General features: G+C 41.7%; 1 protein-coding gene across 5 annotated transcripts in view; it reads right to left on the bottom strand.

Annotated features, from left to right (window-relative positions):
* Positions 1 to 11,075, bottom strand: part of LOC106608253 (ryanodine receptor 3) — a 288,745-nt gene extending 277,670 nt beyond the window's left edge. For all 5 annotated transcript variants that reach the window (XR_006770345.1, XM_045721102.1, XM_045721103.1 and 2 more), the window contains exon 1: positions 10,815 to 11,075. Coding sequence is in view for 4 of the 5 variants with exons in the window: in XM_045721102.1 (XP_045577058.1) it covers positions 10,815 to 10,862 (48 nt within the window). In the remaining variant the exon portion in view is untranslated. The remainder of the gene's footprint in view (positions 1 to 10,814) is intronic.
* Between the last annotated feature and the right edge of the window lie 2,920 nt (positions 11,076 to 13,995).

Here is a 13,995-nt window from a genome sequence, read left to right as displayed (position 1 = left end):
CTCTAGACTGTAGTAATAGATCAGGGTAACCTCTAGACTGTATTAATAGATCAGGGTAACCTCTAGACTGTATTAATAGATCAGGGTAACCTCTAGACTGTAGTAATAGATCAGGGTAACCTCTAGACTGTATTAATATATCAGGGTAACCTCTAGACTGTAGTAATATATCAGGCTAACCTCTAGACTGTATTAATAGATCAGGGTAACCTCTAGACTGTATTAATAGATCAGGGTAACCTCTAGACTGTAGTAATAGATCAGGGTAACCTCTAGACTGTATTAATAGATCAGGGTAACCTCTAGACTGTAGTAATATATCAGGGTAACCTCTAGACTGTAGTAATAGATCAGGGTAACCTCTAGACTGTAGTAATAGATCAGGGTAACCTCTAGACTGTAGTAATAGATCAGGGTAACCTCTAGACTGTATTAATAGGTAAAAAGGAGATCATTTGAAATCATCTCTCTCTCTACCCAGTCAATGCAGTGTTGACAAACAGCCTTGGCCCACATCTTTCAGAATTCATAGAAGATTCATGAGCTTGTCAACATTGGTTCAAAGCTATGGACATAATGCAACAAACATGACAGGGTTTGGCAAACAAACTGCCGTCAGGGTCCTTGAGTGAGTGATGGACCGAACGACTTCCCATAGCCTGATTCAAGACGGGCACAGTTTAATAACAATTTACTTCGCCCATGCCCTTTGTAATACAGCAGCAACCATACAGGTTACTCTTATCTTTCCTAGGGTAGAGCTCTAGAGTATCTTTCCTAGGGTAGAGCTCTAGAGTATCTTTCCTAGGGTAGAGCTCTAGAGTGTCTTTCCTAGGATAGAGCTCTAGAGTATCTTTCCTAGGGTAGAGCTCTAGAGTATCTTTCCTAGGGTAGAGCTCTAGAGTATCTTTCCTAGGGTAGAGCTCTAGAGTATCTTTCCTAGGGTAGGGCTCTAGATTATCTTTCCTAGGGTAGGGCTATAGAGTATATTTTCTATGGTAGAGCTCCAGAGAAGCATCCAGGGCTAAAATAAAGAATAACATTTCAAATGTAACCAAACAAAAGTATTTTAGGAAGGTTGCAACAGAGCTAAGCAAGAGATCCCACCCTGCCTAAGTAACGATATAGGGAAACACTGCCAGACCAAAATCAAAGTAAAGTAAGTAAATATTAGGCACCGGAGCAGCAGACACCCTGTCCTTCAGCACTGATGACTAGCCCCTAGTGGAGTACAGTGATGACTCTGATCCCCCAGTGGAGTACAGTGATGACTCTGATCCCCTAGTGGAGGACAGTGATGACTCTGATCCCCTAGTGGAGTACAGTGATGACTCTGATCCGCTAGTGGAGTACAGTGATGACTCTGATCCCCTAGTGGAGTACAGTGAGGACTCTGATCCCCTAGTGGAGTACAGTGATGACTCTGATCCCCTAGTGGAGTACAGTGAGTACTCTGAGCCCCCGGTGGAGGACAGTGATGACTCTGATCCCCTAGTGGAGGACAGTGATGACTCTAAGCCCCTAGTGGAGGACAGTGATGACTCTAAGCCCCTAGTGGAGGACAGTGATGACTCTGATCCCCTAGGACAGTGATGACTCTGATCCCCTAGTGGAGGACAGTGATGACTCTGATCCCCTAGTGGAGGACAGTGATGACTCTGATCCCCTAGTGGAGTACAGTGATGACTCTGATCCCCTAGTGGAGGACAGTGATGACTCTGAGCCCCTAGTGGAGGACAGTGATGACTCTGAGCCCTGAGGACAGTGATGACTAAGCCCCTAGGACAGTAAGGACTCTGAGCCCCTAGTGGAGGACAGTGATGACTCTGAGCCGCTAGGACAGCGATGACTCTGAACCCCTAGGACAGTGATGACTCTGAGCCCTGAGGACAGTGATGACTAAGCCCCTAGGACAGTAAGGACTCTGAGCCCCTAGACGAGGACAGTGATGACTCTGAGCCCCTAGACAAGAACAGTGATGACTCTGAGCCCCTAGTGGAGGACAGTGATGACTCTGAGCACCTAAGGGAGAACAGTGATGACTCTGAGCCCCTAGGACAGATGGTGACTCTGAACCCCTAGTGGAGGACAGTGATGACTCTGATCCCCTAGTGGAGGACCGTGATGACTTTGACCATCTAGTGGAGGACAGTGATGACTCTGAGCCCTGAGGACAGTGACGACTCTGAACCCCTAGGACAGTGATGACTCTGAGCCGCTAGGACAGCGATGACTCTGAACCCCTAGGACAGTGATGACTCTGAGCCCTGAGGACAGTGATGACTAAGTCCCTAGACGAGGACAGTAAGGACTCTGAGCCCCTAGACGAGGACAGTGATGACTCTGAGCCCCTAGACGAGAACAGTGATGAATCTGAGCCCCGAGGACAGTGATGTCTGAGCTCCTAGTGACGACAGTGATGACTCTGAGCCCCTAGACGAGGACAGTGATGAATCTGAGCCCCGAGGACAGTGATGACTGAGCTCCTAGTGACGACAGTGATGACTCTGAGCCCCTAGTGGAGGACAGTGATGACTCTGAGCCCCTAGTGGAGGACAGTGATGACTCTGAGCCCCTAGTGGAGGACAGTGATGACTCTGATCCCCTAGTGGAGGACAGTGATGACTCTGAGCCCCTAGTGGAGGACAGTGATGACTCTGATCCCCTAGTGGAGGACAGTGATGACTCTGAGCCCCCAGCGGAGGACAGATGGTGACTCTGCGCCTCTCCTGGAGGATAGTGATGACTCTGAGCCCTGTCATGTCTACAATACCACAGGTAAACCTGACCCCAAACACACAACAATGGTTTGTTCCAAACTTTAAAGGACCAATTTCAGTTTTCTAATAAAGGCAGATTATTAATACATTTGTAGGACTAATCTGGATTCAGGAAGCTGGCCCCCATATGTAACGGCTTGTCTGTTGTGTGGCGGAAAGAAGCGCAGGAAGCAGCGAACACTGTGTGGGTAATTTTAATAAACCACAAGCACAAAATAAAAGGTTTCCCAACAACAGGGAAAATACACTCGACAAGCACAGTCGAACAAAACGCAGTCGACACACAGAAAGACAATCCCGCACAATAGGGAGCGGGCCAGCTGAACTAAATAGCCCTCTTAATGACTAACTCAGGGCAGGTGAGAAAACATAAAAAAAGGGAAAAACAAAAAGGGAATCGGTGGTAGCTAATAGGCCGGTGACGACGACCGCCGAGCGCCACCCGAGCAGGAGGGGGCGCCACCGTCGGTAGGAATCGTGACACCATATCATTACCTGTCTGTGGTACTACAGAGGCACAGACAGTCAGACACCCTTGGCTGAAATCCACCTGGCTGAAATCCACCTGGCTGGAATCCACCTGGCTGCAAACCAATCTCAAGTGGCTCTGGCCCAGCAGTTTAAATCCTCTCATTTCATTTCCAGAGACAACAGGATGAAAGAGCTCTGGAGAGACGGGGAGTCTAACAATGATATTTTAATTGTAATAGAAACCACTGCCGACCACCTCTACTACCCCACATGTATCCTAGTGTTCTCTCACCAGCCCTGTAACATGACAGAGATCCCCAAAGACATGCAATCATCTTTTTGTGGACAAAGTGGTCAGATTTGAATGAATTTGAACAGCAGCAGTGCTAATAAACTGTTCAAACACTGGGAAACATTTAACAAAACTGTTACATTTTTGTGTCAAACACAGCAGATATTTGTAAATTTGTTTTGTTTATATCTTAGTCAAAACAGCCTAAAACAAAGATGAGTCATCGTACAATAACTACAAAGTGAATCACTGAGATACAGTAATGTAATCAAACAACAGCATTAATATTCAAAGTGCTTCTAACAGATTCTCCACAGTGTTGCTCCTACAGCTACCCTCTTCTTATTCTCCACAGTCCTGACTATATCTTCATACCCTATAAAACTCTGCGGTAGCAAGCTGTTTATTATCTAAATACTGGTTCATCCCTATAAAAAATGGTGCTAAAATGCCACTGGTCTTGTGCTATCTGGCCAGCTGATGCAATGTTGACCCATGGTGTGGTGTGGTGTGGTGTGGGCGGGAGCCAGCAAGCAGGGGAGCGCGTGTACAATGTGTATACATGGGCTTTGGCAGCATCTGTTTTTTTTAAAGAGGCTAAATATAAAGAGTTGTGGTATGAAATGTAGAATGCTTCCAGAACAACATCAACTCCAAATAAGCATTTTACTGCTGCTACTGCTACTGCATAGGGGGGGGAAATGGGACGAGGCTAGGGACTGGGAAAAGCACCTTACCTGGGATTAAAGGTGTAGATACCGGGCGTTTAAAGGTGCATCTACCTACACAACTCTGCATATCACCCCTTGAGTTAATGACACGTATGACATCACAACCACAAAGTTTGATATCATTGGAATAGAAATATACGTGTAACTGCCAAAATAATGGAAACACTTAAGTAAATGAGGTATACAAAGTATATTGAAAGCAGGTGCTTCCACACAGGAGTGGTTCCTAACTTAATTAAGCAAAGAAATCCCATCATGCTTAGGGGCATGTATAAAAATCCTGGGCATGCCATTATTTTGGCCATTATTTTGCCTATCATGGCTATGCCCCCGTAGGATGACAACGCCCCTCCATCCATAGGGCAAGACCGGACACTGAATGGTTTTATGAGCATGAAAACGATGTAAATTGCCATGACCGTCTCAGTCACCAGATCTCAACCCAACTGAATACTTCTAAGAGATTCTGGAGCGGAACCAGAGACACCGCTTTCCATCACCATCAACAAAACACAAAATGATGGAATTTGTTGTGGAAGAATGGTGTCACATCCATCCAATAGAGATCTAGACACTTGTAGAAGATATACCAAGGTGCATTAAAGCTGTTTTGGCTGGTGGTGACCCAATGCACTATTAACACGCTTTATGTTGGTGTTTCCTTTATTTTGTCAGTTACCTGTAGATTTAGTGCTGAGCGATTAGTGCTTTTGAGGTCGGTTTGGTTTAAAAATAATCACGGTGTACGATTTCAATAATTTTTTTAAACATTAATTAAATGCATTATGAAATAATGACATTAAAATGATTTTAGCGCTTTTAATGGACATTCCAAAGCCAAAAATAGTGAACATTCAATTGCCAAAATATTAAAAATATTGAATATTGTCTCTGTCAGGTCTACATTGGGTAGACATCAATAGAAAAACCAGGAAATTACTATGAAATAATTAACATTTTCAGTTGTGTTTGTTACTTCGTTTTTATTTGATTACTTTATTATTTTTCATTCCTTAAAGTCATCATCTCATCTCTGTTCAGGCAGTAGCAGCCAAAAAGCCAGACAACTTTCTTTCTGCTCCCCATACTGTAGTCTTTAGTTATCCTATTTAGCTAGGCTAGCCTGCCTAAGCATGCTGCAGAGCTGTCTGGCGAAGTCATTTGACTAGTTCTTCAAAGTAGATAAGGAATCATTCAACTTTCTCTAACCTTCTACTTGTTGTGTTGTGTACATTCCTCTCTATGCAAGTCTGTGTGTTTCTAACCTAACATAGTAAATTCATCTCGGTCTGAGATGGAAAAAAACAGGCGCAATGGATTGTGGGCATTGTAGGTAATTACCACGTTCTTGCACTGAATTTGGTTGAATACTGCTCAATGAAAACTACAACTCCCTTCTGCCCAGCGTCCCACATAGTTCTTGACATGACTTTTCTCATAAATTATTTTATTTCCCTCTAGAGAAACGGCGCATTGGGCTCACAAAACACTAAATACATTTCAAGTAATTTAATGTGGGTCTATTAGTTGCTTAACAACCGAAAAAAACGAAATGTTGGTTAATCGCTCAGCACTACTGTACATCCAAGCTTTTGAACTTCTGACTCCACAATCACACTTTGTAACTGAGATGATGAACAAGTCCAATTTCATGGAAATGCTTCAAATTCTTACATGTTGTTTTCCATTTGCCAAGACTACAACCTCATTACCAATTATCACAAAAAGCTACACTTCTTGTGAATACACATCAGTTGATGTGCAACATAAATTCCCTTATTTTGTTGTTGTGTTGATAGTTCTTCCATATTTTATTGTCTAGGACTGCAACTCCATTACCGATTCAAAAAGAAACGCTCGTGTACCTGTTGCTAATACTCATCAGACTGCAATACAGGGAGTTCTGTCATCTTTAATATTCTGAACATAGACAGTCATGATGTCTGAAATAGCGCCACGGACAGAATATTCTATCAGTGAAATAATAAGGCCATACAATTCAACAGCTGCCAATACTGCAGATAAAAGCCACGGCCATTTGAATTCTGTAATCAGGTTTCCATCCAACCTTTTTATGGAGTAAAGTAGGCTACATGTTGGATAAAAATGTTTAATGCCAGGCCTGACGGAACAAGAATATTTGTTAGTAGACTTTCCAAATGTCGACAAAACAAAATACTATAGACACGGTGGGATCTTTTTGTGTTGGTAAATTAATTATGCGATATTTATCGGTGGAAACGTTTTTATGTGCAAATATTGATATTAATAACCATCAAGTAAACTTGGGAGGCAGACGATGACATGTTTAGTGACCATCACATTACGACTCGTCGGGAAAGCACACAGTTTATTAGGCTACAGATGAAATACATTATGATAAACTTCACAGGGTGGTGAAAGTGCACGGGGATGCGCTTGATGCTCCTTTCCAATAAATATTGAAGGTCTTATTCTGGTGACATGATCATCGATGCTTGGCTGTCGTTTGTCCATAATAATCTCATCATGTATATAGGCTATACCCACACTGTCTCTGCAAACTGTTGGGGCACAGTCGCTATTTAAAACAACATTTTTGGGAGGTGAGAAAACCATCAGTAGAGTTGAAAATGCAATGGGAACACATTTTAACTTCTATTTTTGTATTCAGTACATGGGAATTTAAGAACAACATGTATTTGTTTATGTGCACTACGTCATCACGCACAGTCTTTTATCCGCAACAAATCAATTTGATGGAAACACGTCTCTTGTGGGAAAATACGCGTAATGTTTTCATGCGGATTTTAGAATATAAACTTGAAAATATGTCTCCAGTTGGATGGAAACGGAGCTTGTGTCGGTCTGTTCTGGCCAAATTAAAGAACTACAAAGTCTTCAAGTCGCACCTAAATTCGTGGGTATAATTTGTGGAACGTTCTAACAGGAATATGTTCCAAAAACTTCGTAAAGTACAAGGTTGTTAAAAAACAACGGATACAACGTAGCATGATCAAATCAACTAACTGCATAATAGGCATCAACTCACCACGTAACGTATTCTTAATGTTTGTCCATAGGCTACCAGAGTGAGGACAGACATTTTCCGGAATAAACGTGTTGAGTGAAAAACGGAATTAAATAGTCCACTCCCTACCCGGTATCTTATTCTGCCGCTATACAACTTTGTATGAGTTGTTTGTTGACAACCTTGTTATTTACGAAGTTTTTTGGAATAGATTCCTGTTGGAACGTTCCACAGGTTATACCCACCCACTTCGAACTGGAAAGAATGAGGCGTTGTAAATGACTAAACTGTCAGTAGGGGGTATCCTTCATATTGAGGCTTTCGTGGGGATGTAACGCGTCCCTCTTCCACTCAAAATCCTTTTCCTTAATTCCTCCCGACAGAGACCTAGGTGTATGAGAGGCCCAAGGCTCTGCCAGGCTTATCACTTTTACACCTCAACAGCATAACACACTCCGGCCTCGATCCCCAGATCTGATGGCATGCTGATCATTTAATCATATCCCAGGCCTACACATCTTGGAAGATCAGTTCATCGTTCTAAATACCAGGGCTTGTTGTGGATGTTGATAATGCATTTCAGATATTTGAAGATATCCTGAAGAATAAATACATCTAAAGATACAAATATAAAATATGAGTGGACATAGACCTGCTGTTGGAATAATATAATATCTGTAATGTTACATAAACTAAAATGACAAATTAACAACTCAATTATGAATTACATATAAATCATATCTAATAACACATTTCAAATTCAATTAACACTGACGTACATGTTTATATATCAACTGACTATTGATAGTATTTTGTGACAGACTAAAGCCTGATTATACTATTGACAAAATGTAATGTGTACTTGGGGCCGTGGGAAACCCCCCCTGGAATATGTCTGTTGTCATCAGATAATCAGGATGCCATTGAGTGGTGTGAGTGTCGGGAATCTGAGAGCCATCGGGGTCAGCATATCACAGGCCTGTTAAATACTGGTGACCGACCTGTCACCTGTCAAACAGCCACCACTGGTTTTCTCTCTATGGTAACGTACTGTAAGCTATGGATCTAAAACCAACTCTAGACAATGATATGGGATCTGTACCCAACTCTAGACAAATCAATTATGCTCACTCAATCATTTGGATCAACATCCAAATTCAAGTTGCTCCTATTGCGACAACCAAACCACCAAATGTAATGTGTTATTCTCCATCATATGACACTTTATCAGCAACAGCATGTCTAAGATATCACAAATGATCAAACTCCAAGCGCTAGGCATAAGCCTTTTATAATTACCTCTTAATAGAGGTCATTATCTGAATGTACACAAGCTATAGTCTACTACCAGTAGCCCATTAGGACAGGTATATCCTAATACCGGAGTAGTTCATTAGGACATGTGTTACCCTAATACCAGAGTAGTTATTTAGGACAGGTGTTACACTAATACCAGAGTAGTTCTTTAGGACAGGTGTTACCCTAATACCAGAGTAGTTCTTTAGGACAGGTGTTACACTAATACCAGAGTAGTTCTTTAGGACAGGTGTATCCTAATACCAGAGTAGTTCTTTAGGACAGGTGTTACCCTAATACCAGAGTAGTTCTTTAGGACAGGTATAACCCTAATACCAGAGTAGTTCTTTAGGACAGGTGTTACACTAATACCAGAGTAGTTCTTTAGGACAGGTAGTTACCCTAATACCAGAGTAGTTCTTTAGGACAGGTATAACCCTAATACCAGAGTAGTTCTTTAGGACAGGTAATTACCCTAATACCAGAGTAGTTCTTTAGGACAGGTATAACCCTAATACCAGAGTAGTTCTTTAGGACAGGTGTTACCCTAATACCAGAGTAGTTCTTTAGGACAGGTGTTACACTAATACCAGAGTAGTTCTTTAGGACAGGTGTTACACTAATACCAGAGTAGTTCTTTAGGACAGGTGATACACTAATACCAGAGTAGTTCTTTAGGACAGGTATAACCCTAATACCAGAGTAGTTCTTTAGGACAGGTGTTACACTAATACCAGAGTAGTTCTTTAGGACAGGTGTTACCCTAATACCAGAGTAGTTCTTTAGGACAGGTATAACCCTAATACCAGAGTAGTTCTTTAGGACAGGTGTTACACTAATACCAGAGTAGTTCTTTAGGACAGGTAATTACCCTAATACCAGAGTAGTTATTTAGGACAGGTGTTACCCTAATACCAGAGTAGTTCTTTAGGACAGGTGTTACCCTAATACCAGAGTAGTTCTTTAGGACAGGTGTTACCCTAATACCAGAGTAGTTCTTTAGGACAGGTATAACCCTAATACCAGAGTAGTTCTTTAGGACAGGTGTTACCCTAATACCAGAGTAGTTCTTTAGGACAGGTATAACCCTAATACCAGAGTAGTTCTTTAGGACAGGTATAACCCTAATACCAGAGTAGTTCTTTAGGACAGGTGTTACCCTAATACCAGAGTAGTTATTTAGGACAGGTAGTTACCCTAATACCAGAGTAGTTCTTTAGGAACCATACTGAATTAGCTGGGTTATAGGTGACACACACATCTCCAGTGTCCAAAGGTGGTAAAGGCTAGTCCAGACTAGCCGATATGTCAATGGTCAACCAACTATGACGGATGGTTATTCACACCAGGCCAACATACATACTGTACATCATATCGTTTACAAATATAACTGCCTTGTACCCCAACATCTACCCTATGTAGCCTATGGTGAGAAACCTATCTGCGTCGACCACTAAAATAGCTGAGCCTTGCCTAGGGTTCTCTAACGTGTGAACAGAACTTATTAAAACACCTCACTCTGTGTCAAAGCAAAGCACAAAGGTAAAAATAGCTTCAGCTTTTCGCTTGGCGATTAAATCAACAACAGCCTATCAGAAAACGACCACAACCCACACGCAGATAGAAAACCCGAGAAAACCCCCCCAAGAAACCTTATGTTCTTCAAGTTGAATCTATAAATAACTGTCATTATAGAGGCCAACAGATCTGACAACACAACCATACTCTAAACCAATCATATTAGAACGTTCATGTAAAAATCACAACTTTTATCCTGCATATTTTTTACATTTGGTTATGGTTATGTAGGCCTATAAATGTGCCCCTTGAACGTGCAGCTGGGAATTTCATTTTAATTCCAGTGTGGCTGGAACTCTGGCGACAGGTGCTCCGGGAGCCACAATGCCGCTAACTCACTGCGCTGCAGCCCATAGCGTGCAGCATACACCTAAAGGACAATTTCCCAACAAGGGCAGAATCTCATTAATTATATAAAACACCCCAAAATAAAAATGCACAAAAATATATATTTTAAGACAGAGCATTAGAATAATTTTGAAAGTTGTTATATCCAGATTTAGCATTAGTCCAGGTATTCGAGGGAAGGACAGACTCGTTCTCTCTCTCTATCCAGCATCAGTTGTAGCCATATAAAGCCATATCCACACTCGATCCAAGAAAAAAAAAATGCTTTTGTTATGCATAAAAAGTAGTCAAATAATATATCTACTTACAGTTCGCAAGAACTGTATATCATCTTCTCCTTCTCCGCCCTCAGCCATGGCTGTGAAGGAGCCTGTTTAGACTCTGAAAAACACCACTGACTAGAGAGGCAGTAGACTAGATATAAACGCGATGCTTTGCCTCTCCTGCCGATATTAGCATGGAGCTAATTCCACAACCTTATAGGGCAGACCGGGTAAGCCCTCCGCGTCCACTGCACACCACACCGCGTACTGTCATTCAATGCCTACCCTCCCCGCTCCGTGGACTCCCTGCCGCTGCCAATGCCAGCAGTGCGCTACGGTGGGTAAGAGTGGAGAGGAGAGGAGAGTGATGCTGTTAAATGATGCTGAATGGAATGACAAAGTCTGTCACTGTCACTCCGCGGGAATTCAAGTTTAAAACGCTGGAGTCGGCAGTTTAGTGACGATATGGGTCAGAACGGAGAATGGAATGACAATACTTGTGTTGAATACAAAGTTGGCGTGGAGGCACATCTCTCTCTCTCTCTCTCTCTCTCTCTCTCTGTTGAGATGGAACAGACAGTTAAAAATATAATAGTGTTTAATTTTGCTTTTGATTTATTGAAAACAACTATAGCCTAAGAATCGTATTATTCTCAATTGAAAATAGATGACCTTGTCTGCAAGGACGACTGTCCGCTCAACACGCTATTATTCTCTTTTATATGCTGTTTTAAAGAAACAAAAACGATGTATGCTATTTACTATAGCCTTGGCATAGCCTACCTACTGTTTCTACAATATCCCAACCACTACCCCAGGCTACATTGAGGGAAATTGATAGCCCAATCTGGTTGACAAATGCTGCCTGCTTGGCCGAAGTTATTTACCCTAACCTTCAGGGGTTGTAGTTACATTATGCCGCCTTATAACACATGTAGCCAACATAGTTCTTGAAGAAACACGTGTCCCGCTGCATATGATGCTGTGAAAGCAGCACACAGTGTTGTTGAAGACACTGCTGACATCTAGTGGACTATGGTGTAACAGAGTGCAACAATACTTAAAAATATATATATATGTTTAACCAGGCAGGTTAGTTAAGAACAAATTCTTATTTACAATGACGTCTACTCCGGCCAAACCCCAACGACGCTGGGCCAATTGTGCACCGCCCTATGGGATTCCCAATCACGGCCGGATGCAAGACAGTCTGGATTCGAACCACGTACTATAGTAACACTGAGATGCAGTGCCTAATAGCTTTGCCATTTCCTCGTTGCTAAAACTAGAATAGTTCACCTAATTTCAGTTTATGTGACAAAACAAGCAGAAATTGTGATGAAAATCATTGTAACATCTGATTCGCTGTGAATTATATTTTCCATAATCAAAAATATTGTATTTTCAGCTGTTTGAAGCTGCTGTACAAAACCGGAACTAAAATAAGCAAAATTAAACATAAGAATGGGAAGCATAGAAATAGTGCACATAGAACATATCTACCACTTCTTAGACTTGCTTTCAATGAATATAACAGATCTATAACTCACATACTACTTGATTCAAAGTCTAAAAGTATTTGTTTTTAATTATAAACAGGGTGGTTTGAGCCCTGACTGCTGATTGGCTGACAGCCGTGGTATATCAGACCGTACACCACGGGTATGACAAAATATGTATTTTTACTGCTTTAATTACGTTGTTAACCAGTTTATAATATCAATTGGCCATATACCACACCCCCTCGTGTATAATTGCTTAAATATACTTAAGTATCAAAAGTAAATGTAATTGCTAAAATATATACTTCAAAGTAAAAGTATAAATCATTTTATATTCCTTATAATAAGCAAATCCAGTGGCGGTTCTAGCTTGTATGGCTCCATGGGCGAACTATATAAATCTAAAAATATATACAAAAATAAGGCTCACAAATATCACAAAGAAGTAACAAAGACAAATAGAAACAAATTGTAGTATATAAATACAGATAAAAAAGGGAATCGAATTATTACACTATTAACCTATTGCTAACAAAAAACACACAAATAAAACTAAATTGCACAAATCCTATATCACACAAATAGAATAACACACTTATAAAGAAGAGAACCTGATTATTATACTATTGCACTTCAAACAACACACAAACTAAATTGGACAACTGCCATCTAAACCCTAACCTTTCTTGCCTTCCTTGATGCAAAGTCATCAATTACATCATCATAAGGAATCTGCCCAGCAATTGCATGGTTAATACTGATGACAGCAAGGCCACTAAGGTGTTCCTGTGACATGGTGGACCTCAGGTAGGATTTGATGAGCTTCAGCTTTGAAAAGCTCTTCTCTGCTTCAGCTACCATCACTGTAAGAGTAAGACCAATTCTGAGAGCAGTCCGCAAATTTGGATACATTTCTGAGAGCTCCCTTTCATGTAAAAATATCAGCAGCTCAAGCAGGGTCATTGTCTTCGATGGCAAGTCAGGCAAGTTCTTCAGTTCCTGTGCAAGCTCTCTGCCATCCAAGTCTGAGTGTTCTTTATAGTGCAGTGTCACACTAAGGGCCTCACATTGTTCTGTCAGCTCCTCATTTGAGAGACTTTGGAAGGTTGACAGCACTCCAAACTTCTCTTCCACATTTTCCAATGTGTAAAATCTTTCCTGAAGGGCTGAGGTTGCAGCATCAACAACGACATTGAAAAATGTCACCTCCAGCTTCTTCAGGGCATCACTCAAAGGCTCATCAAATGATTCGTATGAAAAGTGCCGCTTTGTGGACCTCCGCCTTTTTTGTTGTAGAACGGCCTCTACATTCATACCCTCGCCAATATCCTTGGCTGACATTTGTGCAGTCATAAAGCCTGTTGCCCTGTAGTTGCTGAGACCTCTCTCTGTCTTTCTGAGAAGACTGACTGCAACATCCACATGCATACTGGGAGACTGCATCAGCTTGCTCACATGTTGGATCTGGCTCAAGATGTCATACCACACCACTGTACAGATGCTGAAGCGGTATGATCCCACCTCCTCTGACAAGGAATGGGCCTCAATCTTTATCACAGGGTCTTTGGTTTGATCCCTAACCTCAATCAATGCCTCTCTCACCGCTGCTGCCTGATACCTCAGTGGCTCGACACTCTTAACTTTACTCTCCCACCTTGTCTCAGTCCACATCTTCAAAGTTATGTCCACATGTTTTTTCAGGATGACCCATCGCTGTGTGGAGG

The sequence above is a fragment of the Salmo salar genome, chromosome ssa06 (assembly GCF_905237065.1).
Source record: "Salmo salar chromosome ssa06, Ssal_v3.1, whole genome shotgun sequence".
Classification (NCBI taxonomy): domain Eukaryota; kingdom Metazoa; phylum Chordata; class Actinopteri; order Salmoniformes; family Salmonidae; genus Salmo; species Salmo salar.
The sequence above is the reverse complement of the archived record's forward strand: the minus strand, read 5'-3'. Positions and strand labels throughout refer to the sequence as shown.